This window comes from Lagopus leucura, unplaced genomic scaffold, assembly GCF_019238085.1.
Source record: "Lagopus leucura isolate 7727_CA_CO unplaced genomic scaffold, USGS_WTPT01 Super-Scaffold_1, whole genome shotgun sequence".
NCBI classification, from domain to species: Eukaryota; Metazoa; Chordata; class Aves; order Galliformes; family Phasianidae; genus Lagopus; species Lagopus leucura.
In genome coordinates, this window is record NW_024962250.1 from 17,867,524 (window position 1) to 17,887,265 (window position 19,742).

Genomic DNA, 19,742 nt, shown 5'->3' on the forward strand with positions numbered 1-19,742 from the left:
GCAAAAAAGTCCTGAGACTACTGAACTGTAAAAGAAATAGAAATTAAAGTTGGCTGTGTAAGATATTCGTCGTGACTGTATCTTTTTTAAGGAAACTCAACTATTAGCCCATTAAACCTGATGTTAAAATTTACATCATTATATTTCAGAGTCAGCAAGCAGACATAATTATTTAATGATGGAGTTTCTGGTAGTTTTTTTTGTTCCTTTATGCCATTTTTTAGAATGAAATGAATTGTTTACTTGACAGGCAGGTGGCTATATAATGCCTATGGTTGATTTTTAACTATAAGTGACAGTAAGAAAAATTAGAGCTCATTAACATTCACTCAGCCCAGTGTCTGCACCACTGATCAATACTTGGACTACTGTATGGCTTAAAATGCTTAATGAATCTCTGTTTGACAGAAGCTGTCTGCTGTTGCAGGAAAACGTGGATGATCTGATAGCTGGCAGAGTGAATATGTACTGCACTGTATAAACAAGGAAAATGTGAATAACGGGTGCAGAATGAGTGAAGGAGGTCTTTCAAGGCTTGTGATGATTGATGAATTATATTATGGTTGACATACTCTGTGTTTTGCATAAAAGCATTGGGATCTGATTGAGCGGAAAACCAGGGGAGAGCAAGATTGCCTGTGTGATTAGTGGAAGGTAATCAGCCATCTGTTAAGCATAATGCACTTACTGAATATGAAGATAGAAAGCATATGTGTGCATGTGCTTACACAGAACTTCTCACCTTTCATATAAGTACCAATGAAAACATAGAACGGTATAGAAGGGAATTGGGAAAAAATTTACTCTTTATTCATCTATGTAATTTTTTCTACAATCAGAAAGGTCCAAACTCTTAGCTGTATTGTGTAATTTATAAATGTATCCTTTTAGTGTACTAAAATGGTAGCTTCAGAAGTGATAGAAAATAAGTAATTTGAGCTGTATTTTTTAAATAATGAAGTCATAAATCATTCCTACACTGATAACAATGATGATAAAAGGCTACATCCTGAAAATATTGATACATGAACTTTTATTGATTGTGACATCTGAAAATATGTTTTCAGCTGTCCATCTGCAGGTTTAAAGCCACATAGTTTGTACAGATACTTTAGGTACAGAAAGAATTCGGCTGACAGGAAATCCAGCCTCTGATTTTTGCACTGCTTGCTGCCTAAAACTGTCACCAGTGCTATCAGAATTTGACACTGTAGAAAGCCAGACTTAGCTGTTCATTTTATAAAGAATTTCAGCTGTGATAGTGACTCTGCTAGGACGGGCAAGTATGGCTGTACCTTTTTTTCAAAGTATTTTTTTCTATAGGATCATATACAGAGTAACTGGAATAAATGTATTCAGTTTTAATAAGTGTTTTATAATGGTTTACAGTTTGCTATCTGTGCATCTCACAGAATTTGGAAAAGTAAACCAAAAATATAACAAACTGAGTAATTGAAGTCAGGCACACAAAATGTCTAGCATTGTAATACTTGTACCAAAGCGTTGTTTGATGTGATTTATCCATTCATACATTTCCTAGCAAATGATTTAATATATATTGTTCAAAAAAAAATTTTAAGTCTCAAAATTTATTGCTGAGATTTATTGATTTCACTGGTACTACTTTATTCAAATACTGGAACAGTTAAAGCAGGACTTCACATCCTATCTTGCTGTTTTTACCTTCCATGCTTGTGTTGTATAAATTTATGTCCTAAAGATTAGGATATTGAGAGGAAAAAATATACAGCTGGGGTCAACAGATGCAATTGTGTACATAAGAATTGTGTGACAAGCAGATAACTTATCTTCAGGAGCTGGTGGCTTAACAAAATCTTATGAGTGCAGCTCTCTGTTAGGGTGCTGACCTGGTCAGAGCCCACCCAGCATAAGCATGTTCAGTGATCCAGAGAGCGGAACCCTGCACCTGTATCATCACCTCTGTAGCAGGGCTCTTTGCTTTTTCCATCTGCCCCCCAGGGCTACCCCAGACATGGCTCCACAGGGAGGGCACAGAGCCACCTGGCATCTCTTTGGGCCAGAGAGCAGCTGGAAGGGGCCTGCTCTCACCTCTGGTTTCGGGAGTCTTCCGGGGAAGCCGTGATTTTTTGTGCTCAGTTTTTGGAGGGAGCAGGAGGAGCTTTTGCTTTGCCTTGCCTGCACTAGAGCTGCCTGACAGGGCCTTTTTTATTCTGCCAGGAAGCGATATCTTGAGTCTGCGTACTAATCAGTCTGCATGCTGGTGTTCCGGCTCAGTTGCTCCTAGCAGTGACGGTTTCTCCTTTCAAGCGTGTGTAGGCTTTTTTTAAAGGTGCCCCAGACCCTGATAATTAGTAGCCAGTGTGTTGTAATACCTTTGTATGTTTTTTTTTTTTTTTTTTAAGAGACCGTACTGAGTTATCTATTTTTAAATTCTTTTTCATTTTCTTTCTTGAAGTGCTGCAACTTGCTATATTATCTGCCAGAGAGAAAAGCCTTAAAGAACTTGACTCTAAGAGTGACTATGATTGAGGAGGTATAGCTGTAATGCCAGTGAGCTTGAGTAAAATCGAACGATCGTAAAAGCACCCAGGTCAGCAGGTTTTGGGCGGGTGCTGGTTGCGAATGCACTGCATTAGAGCTGGAGCTGTGCTATGTATGCCTCATGCGTTGTCTTTTGTTTGCTTCTTCAGCAGCATGCTTTAATTTCTGTTTGCTAATTGCCTTAATGTCCTCGCTAGTGCTGAGTCATGTTAGAAAAACTCTTGCGGAGTGCCAGTGGGTTTTGTAGTTTTTTCACACACACACTAAGCAAGTGCTGTACTTTCTGTGTTTCTGCATCATTTAGTGATTTGAGCCCAACTTTTTGTTGGTGGACTTGTTTAACCTATTGCTGACAAACATACCAAAATAAAGACTATATCAACTTTACTGTAATGTCTCTTTTTGAGAGAGGAATTCATGTGAAGGATATGTCTAAAATAAGATATTTTTACCTGATGGAACAGTTGATTTATATGCTATAAACCTGGGCTATGAGCAACAGTATTTAAGGGAAAATGTCTTCAGATAGAGTTTTGTCTAACAAAATATATTTGGTGTATGTATGGCAACAGCATTCAAGTTGAAAAACAAGGGATATGAAAAGAGATGGATATGAGAGATGCTCAGTATCCTGAAACATTAATATTATGCAGTCTTTCTATAAAGCTTTTTGTTTGACAGAGTCTTATTCAGAAGCGTTTTACAAAATTGAGCTGAAAGAGTTGGAAATTGTGCAGCAGAGACTGAGAGTGATTTAAATTTTTCATTCTTTCCTTTGATTGCACAGATAGAAATTTTGTTCTGAAGTGCTAAATTAATATTAACCAGCTTGAGAGTGGTTTCAAATATTTTTTTGAGGGAGTGATAGATGTGCAGAAGATAAATTACTAAATAGGAGCAGGATAGGCCCTAAAATCAAGCGAACAGTAAATGACTTTTTTTTTTTTCCCTTTCTCCCCTCTCCCCCCACCTTCCAAACTATGAGAAGTAGACTGATGCCTGGGTGCCTCCTTGGTACCCACTTTCTGCAGGAGTAGTCATTGAATACTGAATACTACTGAAATAGTTAGGAATATAACTCAATAGAGCATAGTTGATTTAGTAGTGAAAAATCACTGGTGCTTTTTCTGCTGTCTTATTGCTGTTATGCTAAAAACAAAACTGTACTCTTTAATCACCCATAAAAGAGTTGGGATTTTGCCCAAAGTAATAGCTGTATGGCTACATTCTTTGTTTTTGTGATCTTAGCACTATGGAGATGCAAGCGTAAGTTGCTAAAATGTAATTAAAGTATTTCTAATGTATCAAATTTGAATCTTTCTGAAATTGCATCTCCTGCTAAATTCAAGTTTTCATAATTCTTTACTTAGCTCTAAGTCTGACTCCATTCTGTTATGTATTCTTATCTTTCCTTGGGTGTAAGGTCTACTGCAGCCTTCTACATGTAGCTAGAGCTTACAGAAGAAGAGGAACAGAGCAAAATGTTTTCCTTTTTCCAGTGAACATTGTAAGTGTATGCTGAAAACATAAAGATCTGGGACTTCAATAAAGTCATAGAATCATGGAATTGAATCATAGAATCAGTCAGGTTGGAAAAGGCCTTCGAGATCATTGAGTCCAGCCACAACCTAACCATACAACTCTAACTAGCAGCCCTCTGCTAAATCATGTCCCTGAGCACCACATCCAAGCAGTTTTTAAACACAGGGATGGTGACTCAAACACCTCCCTAGGGATCCTATTCCAATGCTTAACAACCCTTTCAGTAAAGAAGTTTTTCCTGATATCCAACCTAAACTTGCCCTGTTGCAACTTAAGGCCATTTCCCCTTGTCCTGTCACCGGTGAGAAGAGACCAGTCACTCCTATATTTTAAGTATGCATTTTGACACCTAAGTATAGAATTCTTATCTATATATTTTGATAGAGATTTGTGTATTGCAACAGTTATTAATCTAACAAAATTACAAGAATTTAAATTTCAAAACCGAAGTCTGCCTACAAGCAGACTAACCAAGTATACAAATTTGTTGTCAAAAATTTACTGTTTGTCATGGTTTGAAGAGTTAATAATGTGACACCCCTTCACCTCCTCGGGAAGAAAGGGGGGAAAGGGAAGAGGGAGAAAGCCAATTAAGTAGGAGAAGTAGTTTATTAAAAGGAATGTGAGATAATACAGAATAATTAATAGAGTAATAAAATGAACCAAAAATTAAACCGGAGGAGAGAAAAAGTCCATCTGAATCTTTATTGACAGGCCCCCTACCCCTTGCCTCCTGGAAAAAGACCAGAGATCTTTTTTCCCATCACCCAGAATTGGAAATCATGTGGATCCTGGGAAATGCTGTGCATCCCAGTGTATCTTCCAAAAATTTTATTGTAAATGACCATTGAGTAGGCAATTGCAAAAAGAAATTCCATGAAACCTGAGATATGTTTTGTTTAGTCATAACTTTCAGGACAAGTAATATGTACTAATATGTGCTAATTTACAAATATGAGACCCTTGTTAACTTGTGGAGTTCAGTAACTTCGTGGACATTCAGTTTGTTTGTTGTAATTGTAGAAAGTCTGTACGTTTTTTTTCGTGAATAAAAGCTGTTATTTCTACAGTGGGAGAAATGTGCTAATGTTATTTTTCTTAAGGAAGTTGTTTGTTCTAATTATGAAAGCTAATTTGGAAAATCTGTTCATTCTCAAATTTGTCAGTTGGATGTGCAACTTGAAAGATTTATGTGAGAGGTATGATGATACCTCTCTGAATTTTCCATTTACTTCTAGTCTACTGAATGGTTGTTTTTTTTTGTTTTTTTTTGTTTTTTTTGTAAATATGGTCTCATAACAGCAGTCTCTTTTTTTTTTTTTTTTGTCCTTACAGATAGGTACTGAAGAATTATGTTTTAAACTTTCCTGTGTTAGCCATGGATGTAGCACTCTCTCCTATGAGAACACAAGATCTGGACCCCACGCCATCTGATACTTCTCCCATGCTTATAAACATGACTCCTACAGTAGATGGAGATGGGGAAGAGGATGTCATGAAAGAGCTTGATTCTGGACAGCAATATGACAAGCCACCTCCTCTACACACTGGGGCTGATTGGAAGATTGTTCTTCATTTGCCAGAAATTGAGACATGGCTTCGAATGACATCTGAAAGAGTCAGGGATCTGACTTATTCTGTCCAGCAGGACTCGGATAGCAGACATGTGGATGTGCATCTAGTACAGCTAAAGGTAGGATGAATTCAACATTGCATACTTTTACATGAAGATGGTTTCTTAAGGTCTGCTGCTGATGAAGTAAACAAAAGGCCTTTTCATAATTGCTATATCATATCTGGCAGCTTTTGTTAAACAATAGACCAATCTCTTTCAGGGAGAAAGAAAGGAGAATCATTTTCAGACTTTTTTTTTACAGTACTTATCACTGGATTCAGCAGCCATAACCATGTAAATGAATACATTCACACTGTAAGAGAAGCAAATAAAGTACTGAAAGAAATTTAATCAGTTATCTTGAAAATACCCAGAAATATTCTCTTTGATTTTAATGAGCTTAAGTCCATAAAACTCTAAAATCTGTTTCCTAATAAGCGTGGCTACTCACTTGAAACTTGAAGTAGTAGGATAGAAAGAGCATAGGTCTAATGCCTGGGCTCTCAGTCACATGGAGGTTATGTTCAAGGCTGAAATTAGATGGGACTATATACAGAACAGTAAATACATAATTTTTTTAAATCTCTGACTCACAGTAAGCAATAAGAAGTGATAAGATTTGAATAGTCACAGTCAATAAATCGATCTGGTTTTTTTTCAGCAGGAAAATGCATTAGGGAGACTAGACTTGGAAATAAAATAAAATGGAATTTAAAAACCTATGGATTTTTTTTGTTAAATCTTCCTTCCATCAACTCATCAACTGAAATTAAGTCTGTTTAAATAATTACAGCTCTCTTGATCCCGAATTTAATTTTTTTCAACAATTCAATGAAAATTCAGAACAAAATTCGGACAAATATTCTCTGGAACTTTCGTGCATGTTCATTTGCATGGCTGGATTTACTGAAGCACACTAAACATGCTTCTGAAGGAAGCAAACAGCCTCCAAAAATAGTAAGCAAATGTTCACTCTTCAGACTGAGCTGTCCTCAGAGCTGTGTATTCTGAGGCCTGTTTGTGCAAACATAGTTTTCCTTCATACTCAGCACAATGGTATTTTATTTATGTTTATTTTTGGACTGAGGCTTTAAGCTGTCTTAAAATACAACTCTGTGTATGAGCATTATCTGTAGAGCAGTTGTACTGTATTCAGTCTTGAGTTCTTTATGATCTATGCTCATGCCATTTTTTCTGAGAAAATTGGGATAGACTTTACTAGTCTTTGAGCCCATGCTGGCCTATGTCTACAACATTCAGTAGGTTCTAAGAGAACATGTCTGAAAAGTATTTCTGCAAGCAGATGCTGAGAATCTTGCTGGACTTTATGCTGCACTGATATGAGTTTGCTTATGGCCAAATTAATATGGAGCTCAGCTGAAACTGAAGAGGCAGGGAGCTTGTGGATGTCACCTGCACACAGCCTCAGGCCAGGTCAGAGTGCAAGCTGACCTGTGCCAGCTGGAAATCAGATTGTTCTGCGCATACTATTTACCCTCATGCATTCAATAAGATGTCTTATTTCCAAATGGAAGTCAGTGAGTTAAGAGCATCCCTTACAGTTTTCTTCTTAGAATTTAAGTAGTGTATTCAACAGTACTTCTTAAAGTACATTCCTAATGGTGGCTTTTTTTTCCATGTTAGCAGTTGCTGTATTACCTAGGGGTTGTTCAGGGCTAGGAAGGGACCTGGTTAATGCAACTGTTGAAAAGGGCAGAAGAATAACACGTAAGAATCTCAATTATGTGCCGTTATCTCAACTGTGAGCCAGTGACAGGCGCTAGGACTGAGGCTGTAATAAACAATGCTGTGTACGGAGCTTGGACTCGCAGAGAAGCTCTCTTTTTCTATAATCATTTGCATTTTAAGACATTTTTGAAATATTTGACATCATTGTTTTAGTTGTTTATAAAAATTGTTTTCTAAAAAAGATCTGGAATAGCAGTAAAAAGCACCAACAATTCTTAACAGAGACATTAGGAGAAAAAGTTCTGTAACTTGCTTGCCTTTTAAGCTCTGTACAGGCAAGAAAGAAATAAATATCTGTAAAATCAAGTGCCATAGAAATGCTTTAGATATATTTCAAATTGTTTATCCTTGTATCCTCTTGCATTACATCACTTAATAATTGCTGATGTTAAGTATTTCTAGGGCTTTAACTAAAAGATTTCCAGAACCTAGAGTCTCAAGTGTGCATGATAAATGGAGCAATATGGTAATCCATGCTTTATTTGGAGGCAAGTAACATGTTCAGGAAGGAGAAAAAGTTGTCAACATGAATATAGTTATCTCATTGCATCTGAGGATAATTGAGATCAATAGCTGCGAGTGCATTGTGAAAAAAGATATTTTCTCCAGGCTGTTTTGTTTGCCATAATTAATATTTTCAGTAAATGGAATAAAAGTAATTATAATGCAGTCATTGGATGAAGTCAGTACATTTACAAAATAATGTTACTGAATTGAACAGTAACATAAGAGTTTTTTTATATGTTAGGTTTATGATCAGCACGATGAGCACAAGCCTTATCCATTCTTCCCATTGTAAATGGCGAAGTACTAACATCTCACATTTGCATGAGTATGTAATTAATATATACAAGGGCTTCACTGAAAGTAATGCCTCCTATTTCATTATGTTGACCCATGATGTCAGAGGCAGATGTTGGTGGTATGGAAATACACATTGAGTCTTCCTGACAATATTCCATTACATGTTGTTGTCGAGTGACAGATGGCAGCAGAGGGGCAATCTGACAAAATAGCATCTGACATAAAAGTACATATGAAGGAAAGGTGTGGAATTGAAGTCCTCCACGCAGAATGCCATATAATAATACAAATGCTATAATAATTCTCACTTCTCTCAGGTATGCCTTCCAGCTCATCTGTGTCCTTCTGGAAATGATGTGCCCAGGCCAAACACAGAACGCAGTGTCAGGCTTTACTGCTACTGCATAGACTGGACAAAGTGTTTCATATATCTTTCGAACAATGTGCCCCAATTCAGTATTTTCTTTTTTCACAACAGCAGGAGATGATTAATTCATATTCAGCTTGTGATTCCTTGTAACTCCCAAGTTCCTCTGTGACACTTTGTAATTTCTTATCAGTGTTATCTGTACAACTTCACATGTAGGATTTTGTCTTTGTACTTTCAACTTTTTATATTTTTTTAATTCTCCCCACACCTTAACTCTAGCACATCTGTAACTTTTTTGGTTCCAGACTTATAATCTGGTGTGTTCCAGAAGCATCTCCCCTTAGTGCACACATTATTGTCATCTGCAGATTTAACAAACTTTCGTTGACAAAAATGAATGATATAAACACAGGATAAAAGCCTATAATATTATAACTTCTGAATTTTTACACAGTGTCCATATGACATTTTTTCCATTGCTTGTTTTCCTCAGCCAACAAAGGTGAAATGGCATTTCAATGCAGCTTCCTATTTGCTTCGGATGTCTCTTCTGTCTGGCTGTCAGCAGGCTTGTGGTGATGGGCTGGTTTGATGATCTAGTCCTTAGCAGATTTGTTATTCATTTGTTTTTCCTAAATAATAATAATAATAATATATCTCTGTAAATTTCAAGTAATCCCTCTCTTGTGAAAATTTACTCAGATTCCTGCTGCAGATACATCTGTGCTTGTGATCTTTTTGCAATCAGCAGTTCTGTTTCTTTTTGTGGCTGTTTCCTTGGGAATTTGAGCTTTTCCTGTCTATTTGTTGCATGACTTAGATCTTTATTAGCTGATCCTTTGAAAAAACTTATGTCTCTAACTTTTGCAATGCCTTCTCTCAGAACAAGCCAAGCAGCATGAGTGGGACACTTGTCTTATATCATCCCTTGGGAAATTTCCTGGAAAGCTCAACTTCACATGAGCATTTCAGTATAGTGGATGCATGACTCATAACTCTCCAGGGTTTGGAGTGCCTTATATTAGCCTTTTGTCTGATCATCACTCTTAACTTGAGCTGTGCTGAGATTCATTTTCATCTCTCTGACACATTCAAATGAAGCTGTGGCCAATTGTTACCAAATATTTGTAAAAGAGATTAAGAAAATTGTGGTTTTACTGCAAGCAAATCTAGAAGTCTGCACTCTGTCCTTAGCATCTGCTGATATAGTTTCATGATCCATTTTTCTATTTCATTCTGCATGTTCCTGCTTTTGCAGAAAATTTCTTCTTGAAGTCCTCCTGGCATCTGACTTGTATCCATCTTGCCATTCTTCTGCTTGTTCTGTATGTTCTTTAAACATCTCAGGGAAGGTTCTAGTGTTTCATTTCACTGATTATTAGTTTTTACTGATTGCTTAGGAAAAATTCTCATTTTGCTTGCAATGTAATTTTGGATAATCAGATATAAACTTCTGCATGTGAGAAGTTTATTGTGGAGCAAAGTACTTCTTCACCATACATATGGTTTGAACTACATATCTTCTGTTGCCATATAAAAAGGCAAGCACATTCTGTGCTATCGTAATGTCTTAGATATTTACGGGACATTGATCTTTTCTTTCCAAACAAAAAGATTTCAGACATTCTCCTTCCAGGATCCCTCACCAACTTCAAACATCTATTTACTGGATCTTCTGCCTTTCCTCCAGATTCCTCACATGATTTTCTTTGGATAGAGGTCAAATGGCATGTAGGCATTTTCCTTTTGCCACCTCTGTTTCCACTTATGGGGCCAAAGAATTTTTAGTTGTTTTTTTCTTCATACTTAAATCCTTGATAAGAGATGAGTTTAAAGAATTACCAAGATATTGAAAAACATTTGTCTCTTATGCATCTGCAATTAGATACAGTTTATTCCTTTGCTGTATTTGTTCCATTACAAACATTTAAAAAAATTATACAATGAGATTGCTATACGAGTATTTCTCTCATACTCTTATATGGAATTTAGTAGGCATTTATTGCGTAAATAATATTAAACTTTGCTGTTTTTATTGAATAAATAGGAAAGGCTGGACAAAAATACTTTTATGAGTACTTTCAACAGATTATCCATATCATTTTCTTTTAAAAATCAGAATTTCAAAATTGTTTATAGTGACATTTTCAATTTCTTGTAATTAGGAATTCTGACCTTTATTGTGTCTTTATTGTGACCCATAAAAGGGCAAAAATGTAATTTGCTTTTATTCTAATAGTATTGCTGGAATACTTCATCTACTACCTGTCTTTCTCTAACATTAGAAAAACAGGGCTGGTTCTTCTTCTTACCTTGGTTTGATGCTTCTCAGTGGCCACATTATTCTGATGCTTGTGATAATATGTATTTTTCTTCTGTTGTAGACTTGCCAGAACTGGCAGTAGTCTTAACTGATAAACCACTCTGTTCCTTTATTTTATTTGATATGTCTGCTATTAAAAAACAAACAAAACAAAAACAAAAAACAAACCCAAACCACCACCACCACCACCACTACCAAAAGCACAGAAGAACAACCAAAGAAGAAAAACACTACTCAAACTTACAAAACTTACTATCATTCAGGTATCTATGTTACAGAACTTATTTGGACTTAAGCAATGAAAAAACGAGTGCACTTTGATCAAATACTATGATTGTCTTCCCACTTCTAATTGCTTCAATGTTAAAATATGCTAGTACAAGCTTTAGAAACATGATCTAATGTATTCTGCCCATGCTCACTAGAGAAATATTACAGTAAATATCACATTTCTGCACAGATGTTACCTATTAGTCTTCTCTGTTCTCCCCACTAATCTCATGCAAACACAAATGTTTACCGGGTGTAATTATATAAATAATTCTAAATATGATGAAAAATGTTGCATGCTAAGCCATTTGTGCAAAATAATCAAAACTTTTCCTGAGAATTATATTTTGTTTTATGTGTAATTTATATTATATTCTTTAGTATGTGTCTACATTGTGGGAATTAGACTGCTGATTTGCCAGAAAAAATATATATATATCAATATTATTTTGAAAGTATAAGTAGGGGTTAGTAATGACAGCTTGTAAAATTAAGTCAGAGTTACTGTAGCTTTGGAAATTAAGAATGCCAATTTTTATAAACGGTGATTGAAATAATTTAATAAATACATGTATAAAAACAAATAAATATATATAAAAACGTAAGCACACAAAAAGCACCGCTACTTAAATTTTGTTGGCGATTTATTTCTTGAGGATTAGTTTGAGATTGTATAAAATTTACAAGGAAGAACATTATTCTCTTTCATAACATGCATCTATTTATGATCCATGTAGTGAGCTATTATATTCACACTTTTTTTTTTTTTTTTTGCTTTAATGGAGTTACTGTGGCCTTTACCCACACCCCATGTCAGTGTGAGCTGTGCTGTGCCCTGAGGTTTTCTTAAGAGATGCTCCAAATCTTCTGGAGGCCTTGTTTCCTGCATCTAACAGATAGAACTGGGTGGCAAGTCTGGATAAAAGCCCAGGGGCAGGCTGATGGTGTTGGTGTAATATTATCTTCTCTGGAAAAGGTTGTAAATACAGCTGGATATTTTTTTTTAACTGGGTTGTTTTATGCTTTCCCAAGTTGTATGTAAGGAAGAACTAGCATTGTTGCATACATACATGCAAGAAATTTGATCTAATTATTTTAATGCCTTCCATGCAACTGTCACTGGTGAGATTGTGTGGAATCAGAGACAGGAGAAGCAGCTTCATTTTTGAACAGGAGCTGAACCATTTACAGCAGAATGAGCAGAAACAGCGAGTAAAATGAGAAATTCATAGCCACCAGTCCCATCCCTAAAATCTTTATGCACCCTGTAGGTGTCTCCCCAGAGGAAGGTATTAGCTTTTATGGAGCCAGAATGGTTTTTTGTTGCATTTTTTCCTTCTTTTACATGTGTTTCTCTTTGGGAAAAACATATAACACAGAAGGCATAATAGCAGCACTACATTAGATGTCATAGCACCCCAAAACTCTAACAGACCTTTCGGAAGTTCTCACAAAATATAAAAGTTCACTTGATCTCCTAGTACATTCTGAGTTCCCTTTCCCATTTTGCATTAACTGCATTTTTCATAATCTACATACTCTAAGAATGTATCTTGCAACTTTCAGTGAATGGTATTACTTTTCTATCTTCATTTGCCCTTACAACTTCATCTGCCCTTATCCATGATTAAATATGTCAGAAAGGACTTAAGCTACTATATATAGTCTTTCCTTTGGGTATTGTCACTTATCTGTTTTGTTCTGATCAGTACATGGGTTTCTGAGCACAAATTGTATATATATTCAAAAGGCAAGAAAGCAAGTATTCTTTCTATGGAAAAGGTTCTTCAGATTTGATTAGAGTAAATTGTAAGAAGTTGATGATTTTATATTCATGTTCCAATCTGATCAAACTTTCTGAAATATTTTTTCTAGTTGTTAGGGGCATGTGCATGCTTAAATATATACATATATATAGCATGTTTACAATACTGTTAAAGAAATTCAGTGCCCCTACTACCTCAGTATTTGCTGAGGTAAATTTGATAATTTGCTGAGCTAAAATATCCAATTATTCCTCATCCATCTTTTTTTTTTTTTTCCCCCCCAAAATCTTCTGATTTATCTATCCTAAAGTGTTTGATCCTACTGTATTTACAACATCACTTAATCTATCTCTATTTGTAACATCTCTGTGCTTGCATTTTACCATAGGCTGAGTTATTCAATAACCAGTCTCTCGTTCTTCATACATATTGAGAGCTATCCTATTCCCAGTGTGTCTATTTAGTACAGTGACAGAATAAAAATCTCTGACTTGACAATATCAGTAATATCTTTTGGGAAAGTAAGAATTGTACTCAAGGAGTAATGCTATATTGTAAGTGATGTAAAGTATCTGTATGTCTGGGTATGTTAGAAGTATTGGAATAACTTCTAGAATAATAGCGACAGAATTGATTTTTTTTTAAAGCTCTTAAACTGCGTAGAATGAACAGAGTGGCTTATACACCACTTCATCATCTCCTGTGAAAGGTATGACTGGAATTTGTTATGATATCCTAGCACTGTCCAGCAGCAAGAAGAAAAAATCATCAAATGGAAGTTTGCAAAATCTGAGCCAGCTATGATTAAAATCATAGAGCTGAAATACTAAACTGAATTTTCTTATTTGCTCTTCAACTGTAATTATGGGGCTTTATTTTTTAAAAGCAAGGATGGCTAGAAAAGTTAATTAAGTCCAGGATTTTAGGCAAATATATAAATTTCACAATCTGTACATTTACACGAATCATCACATCATTAAACTTACAGTAAAAGGAGGAGGGACATTTCCGAGGACGTCTTGTATAGTAGCATCTGAGCTATCTTGTGCTTTGAACACTCCTTTTGCCATTCAGAGTTAAGTAATAAAGATAAAATGACTTGAAATATAAAGTTTAGAAATTTCAAAGAAACAGAAGATTCAATGTAAAGAGAACAACAGCAAAGTAGTGCACCAGAGCCACTGTAGGACTAACTGCTAAGGACTGAAGAATTAAGGCATTCCTTCAGTGGGGCATACACAGAGGCTAGGAAGTGATCTGAGCCAAATTATTCCTTGTGGAGTTTGAAGAAGCTGGACCCCACCCCTTCCCGTCAAGAAGAGCTGATAGCTGCATTTACTGTGCTTGTGAAAATGTTCGTATGGTGATGCTTAGAGATGTAATGAAATCTCTGGAGAAAATATATATTTAGTGAGATCATCAAGAATTATTTCAGGAACTTCCTGAAGTTTTAGTTGTGGCCTGTAGGTCTGTTTTAGTTGAGAGAAAACAGTTTGTTACACACTGATTTTGATTCCACTATCAGATACAGAAACTCTTGTACCTGTTTTTTTCACATCATATCCTGCAGTGGATGCTTTTGACACATTGCATTAAATTAGCAAAAATTACACAGTGTGTAGCCTCATTGGAATTCTTGCATATGAACCACACAAATACTATCTTCTCTGCAAAGACTAGTCTAAACATCTATGCTGTTTATGAATCTTAGCCAGCAGTTCAGTATAAGGAATCAATGTGGAGTTAAACAGGAAAGCATACAAAGGAAAGGAGCCATTGTCTTTTCACAATATTGCATCTCTGATTGAGTATAGCATTGTTTTCCTTCAAAGGTGAAGAACTCATAGTGCTATATTATTTTTCAAACTTCAAGTAGAATAATTAAGAAATGTTGAAAGCATTTTTTTTTACCACACTACAATTGAAGTGAAATACTTTTTCTTTTCATCTGAGTTGTGCAAGGTAGCTCTCCTGACTCGAATCTCTTCTGCATTTTCCTGGTCTTATAAATGAAACAATTACTACATCTCTTACTTATAAATGAAACAATTTCTACATCTCTTTCTCAACTCCTCTTTTCTTTCTATTTTTTATTTTTTAATGCTAAGGAATAAATAAAGCATCAAACTTACAATCTGGCTGGAAAGACGCTGATTTCTATTGAAATTTAAATCACTATTCTGTTCTTACAGTTGGGACTGATTTATGAATTTTGCACCAGTTTTTAATTGTCAGTTGCATTTTGCTACTGTGTTTTCAAATAATAGCTTTCTGTTATTTTAAAGGTTGCTTAAGAAGTTAATGGGGAATAACTCACTTTATACAGGTATTCTAGAAACAGGTGAAATATCTTTTCCTCTCTTCAGAAGAATACACAGGATTAGTGTGGACCAGTCCATGGGTTTTATAGAAGTTGCGAAGCAGTTTCTTTGCATTACTAGATTTATTTTTCAGCCTCCTCTGTTTTCTTGCTTTCTGCTCAGTCCCTTTCTCTCACAATTTTCCTCTTTCAAAGTTCCCATCTGATTGCTGTCCTTTTTCATTTTTTTTCCTGCTTGTCCTTCACTGAAACACATAGCTGAGTCATCAGCTACCATACTGAATTGCCATTTCAAAGAGCAGTTTTCTTTCTTTCCTTGCATGGATCAATGCCATGTCCTGTGCAGAGGGCAGAAACCTGCCAGAACACGTGTTTAAGGAACACTTTCTACAAAGGAAATAAAGCAGGAGAGTGGAGGACAGTGCCATTCTCTCAGATGATATTCTGAGATGTTATTTTATTCTCTCAGAGAAACAGATGTTTCACTCTCGTAGACTTTTGACTCCTATTTCTGTGACCACAGAAATGTAAATAGAAAATTATTTAAGGTCTTTAATACATTAAAAGAAAAAAAATAATTTAGAGCTTAGGACTTGCTTTTGCTTCGGAGTTTCTTGTGAGATTGTGGTGTGTTCCCGCAGCAAATCAGCTGGTCAGCAGTTGGCTATGCATTCTCATACTGACCTGTGTTACTAGAATCCAGTCTTGCTGACTTTAATGGAGTTTTTAAGCTTTATTTTGCGTCTCGCCTTATTAGGGACTAAGGTTCATTTGTTGCAACAGAATGAATGTGGCTTTTCTTGGAATACCTTGTCCTTCAGTTAAGAAATAGAGCTATTAACACTTACAAAAATGAGGTGAATTAATGTTGGTAGTTTAGAATGGCAGTTGAGAAGCAGAAATCTACAATAATTCCTCCAGAATTTTCAATCAAACTGAAGTTGCTCAATGCTTCAGGTGCACTTTGGAGGCCACACTTTCTTAAGATTACATGTAAGCAGACTTCATTCTTGCAGAGCCCAACTGCAGCTGGAAATCAGCCAGTGCATGGATGTCTACCTGCCATTGAAAAACTTAACAAAAATGTTACTTGAAATCAAAGCATCTTTATTTGGTTATATGCAGAAAAAATTAAGAATTAACATGTGTTTAGGATATAGTACAACAAGTGTGCATGTGGCATCGTTGTGCATCTTAGTGCATAGCACTTGAACTATGAGATCACTTAAACATGGAATTTAGTAACATGCATTTTAGTTTTTGCTTTTTTTTTTTTTTTTTTTTTAATGGAAATAACACATTTATAATGTTGTACCTTGTGTTATTTCTACAAAGATTTACTTATTGAGCCACATCCCCGTTAGAGCAATTGCTTTGCATGGTACAAGTTTTGTGTCACGTAGCATTGTAGGAAAATCTTTGTAATTTGTCTTCCTGGTTCACTGTATAGGAAGATTTTCCTTAAGGGGACAAATTAGAAGTTTAAAAAAATATTGGAGTTGCGTGTGTTGTACTGCATTTATGATGTACATTCATTTTCTTTCACTTTTTTCAATTTCATAATATATTTATGAGAAAAACACAGAAAACGTGGTGTCTAGAAAGCTAGAATTTTTGAAGAAATGAAGAAACATGAAAATGCTTCTGTGTACTAGTCTTTAGTAAGTGCTTTGTAACTTCTGCTTTTGTAAATAAAAAGACAGAAGCAGCTGTGGTTGTGCTGCAGCACCACCTAGCGCTCCCACAGCTAAGAGAACTTTCAGCAGCTGCTCTTACAGCTTGGGCAAAACACGAATAAGCAAGCAGGCAAAAAAGCTCTCAATGCACACGTCCTAGTAAGGTGCAAGTTGTTTCTTAACGTCTATTTGAAAAAAGTGTAATAAGACAAACAAAAATGCTTGATCTTGCAATGGTAAAGCGGATACGTGTTTCTAGGGAAACGTATGCATTATGTATATGCTGATTTGGTAAATACTTACATTCATACTCTCTAGAAACATTCAATTTCTACAGTGCTTTAGGTGAGAGAAAGAGCTGCTGGAGTTAATGGGAGACAGTGCAATATGGGTTGGCCTGAACAGACAATGGTGCCTGTAACCCAAGAAGTTTCTTTAGATATTACAGAATTACCACTTCTCCTGTTCTGGATGGGCAGAACTGGCAGTATTTTTTACATGCTATTTTTAAGTTGTTTTTGTAGCATAAGTTAGCATTACCACATCCACTGAGCACTAATGCAGACCTGACAGATGCAAAGTGGCTTTTACTGGAAACCAAAACCTTCTAGTCTGTTCCTAAGGCAGCTTCACTCTTTTTAATTGTAGTTTTCTTTTAGTGTTTTGTCTACAACTTATTTTATTCAAAATATGCTTTTATGATTTGTACTGCATATTATTGCCTGGGAAAGGTGAAGACATCCATATAAGAAAATTGTGGAAATGTAAAGTATTCAGCAAGACAAAATTTTAATATGAGAAATGCCCATGTGTATTAACTAAACAGTAATAGATTTTGACTTCTTCTGATAAGCCTAATGATTGTCTAAGTATCTTTCTAACTATAGAAACATGCTAAATTCCTGTTTTTGTCCAGGTGTACTCATATTTTCCTTTACAGAAAACAAACAAACAAAACAGAACAACGAATCAACCAAAACCAAAACAAAGAAAAAACCCAATGAATACAGGCTGAACCTGGAGCTCAAAAAAGAGGCTGCTTCTATGAGTTGCCACATATCCTGAGAAATTTATGAGCTCTGATTTAAAAATCTGTGTGAGCTTTCCCTCTTTTTTTTTTTTTTCCTTCTATGAAGTCCCATAAGAATTATTCACACATAATGCATACAGCTGTGCACATCAAACCTGAGTAGGAAGTAATGTGAGCTATGCAACAGAACAGTGTGCTGGTTTTCATTGTGGGATGAATAAGGGATTGGCAGTCCACTGAAGCAGTGATAAGACCAAAATTTTCATATGCTATGTTTCCTTTAAGCTGTGTTTTCTTCTTGTTACCTTGGAACAATACGTGCATTCATTAACTGTGAAATTAAACTGTTTGGGCTTTCGTGCAGTTTCATTTCACTGCAACTCAGATGGACTGAAGGAGCAGCTGAATAACTTGATATTGAAAACTTAAAGGTCATGAATATTGGATGTAACAGCTGTTTCCATTAAAAAAAATAAAAATGATGTAATTCTATTGCCTAGAAATGTCTGGAATGTGACAATCAGTCACTTGAAATAGGAGAAGGAAAACCAGTTTTAACCAGCCTTTCATTTCAGGAAAGACCTTACTTAGAATTTTAGAAAGACCCATACTTAGAATTTTGCATAATTAAATTCTTCAGGGCAAAAGCTAAAGCTGTCATTTGTCCAGCTATTTATTCTCTGTGAAATATTATAAGTGCAATTTAGAAAAAGCATTCCTCTACATAGCCTTATTGAGCTTTTTGTTTTTCAGGTGTGTGATGAAATGTTGTAACAAAAGACTGGCTCCACTCAGAGTCTTCCATGTAAAAAATTTCTCTGAATATGTTGAGTCATACTTTGTCATGGTAACACATTGAGGGTTTCTTAATAGGGTATGCAGCTTGAAAAGTGCTTCATCAGTTGTCTGTGCACTTGCATGCGCTAACATGAAGAAATAAAAAGCCAGTGCGTGTGTCCCAAGCATACTATTCCTTGCATTCTGAAAGAAAGAGTTTGAAAATGTGGAGAGGAACAGACTAAACCTTCTGTTTCTGCTGTGTGCCGAGGGAAGGTATGCTGTAACACAGGGATAGAGGATAGATATGCAGTGAATAAAATGATTTAGTTATGCAGTAATTCTGCGTTTAAAAGCCAGTAAGGAAAATGCCAGAGGTATCATCACTGGTTTTTTCATAACCAAAGTGAAATGTTACTGTCTGTACTTTGTGCTTCACACAGATGCGTTTGTTTGTTTTTTCTTTTCTTTTTTTTTTTTTTTCTTCCCAGAATGCTTTAAGTAGATGTGGATACATTCAATAGAACCAGCACTTGGGACAGATTTGTTGTTAAATGAAATTGATTTTTGAATTAGATTATGATACACAGGCTGCAAATTCTGCTGTGGTGGAATTTATCTACTTTGCTTTTGATCTATTTCTTGCTCCTAACTCTTGTTTTCACTTTTTGTTTATGATGACCTACGAGGTGCTTAGGGAAAATCTAGGGGAAAATATAAGCGATAAAATATCAGTTAAGTTCATTAAGTTAGAACATGTCCATCCTGGTATTTTGACTTGACTATCTTATCCAAAATAGAACAATGATGTATGTAGCTGCATATGTGTAATTTAGGAAAAAATAAGTCAAAAAGAGATCCAATTTTCTGTCTCTTGCATCCCACTTGAGAATGACAGAAATATGGTGGCCTGTATGTATGGCACTTTTTCTTTTTCTTTTTCTTTTTCTTTTTCTTTTTCTTTTTCTTTTTCTTTT

General features: G+C 35.6%; 1 protein-coding gene across 5 annotated transcripts in view; it reads left to right on the top strand.

Moving 5' to 3' along the window:
• Positions 1 to 2,244: 2,244 nt before the first annotated feature.
• Positions 2,245 to 19,742, top strand: part of AKAP6 (A-kinase anchoring protein 6) — a 218,633-nt gene continuing 201,135 nt past the window's right edge. For 2 of the 5 annotated variants that reach the window (XM_042863721.1, XM_042863755.1), the window contains exons 1-3: positions 2,245 to 2,311; positions 2,438 to 2,572; positions 5,401 to 5,758. In XM_042863721.1, the coding sequence (XP_042719655.1) occupies positions 5,444 to 5,758 (315 nt within the window). In that variant the 5' untranslated portion in view covers positions 2,245 to 2,311; positions 2,438 to 2,572; positions 5,401 to 5,443. Of the gene's footprint in view, positions 2,359 to 2,437; positions 2,573 to 2,616; positions 2,636 to 3,946; positions 4,031 to 5,400; positions 5,759 to 19,742 lie in introns of those variants that run through there. The other 3 variants (XM_042863738.1, XM_042863729.1, XM_042863746.1) reach the window with 3 other exon arrangements.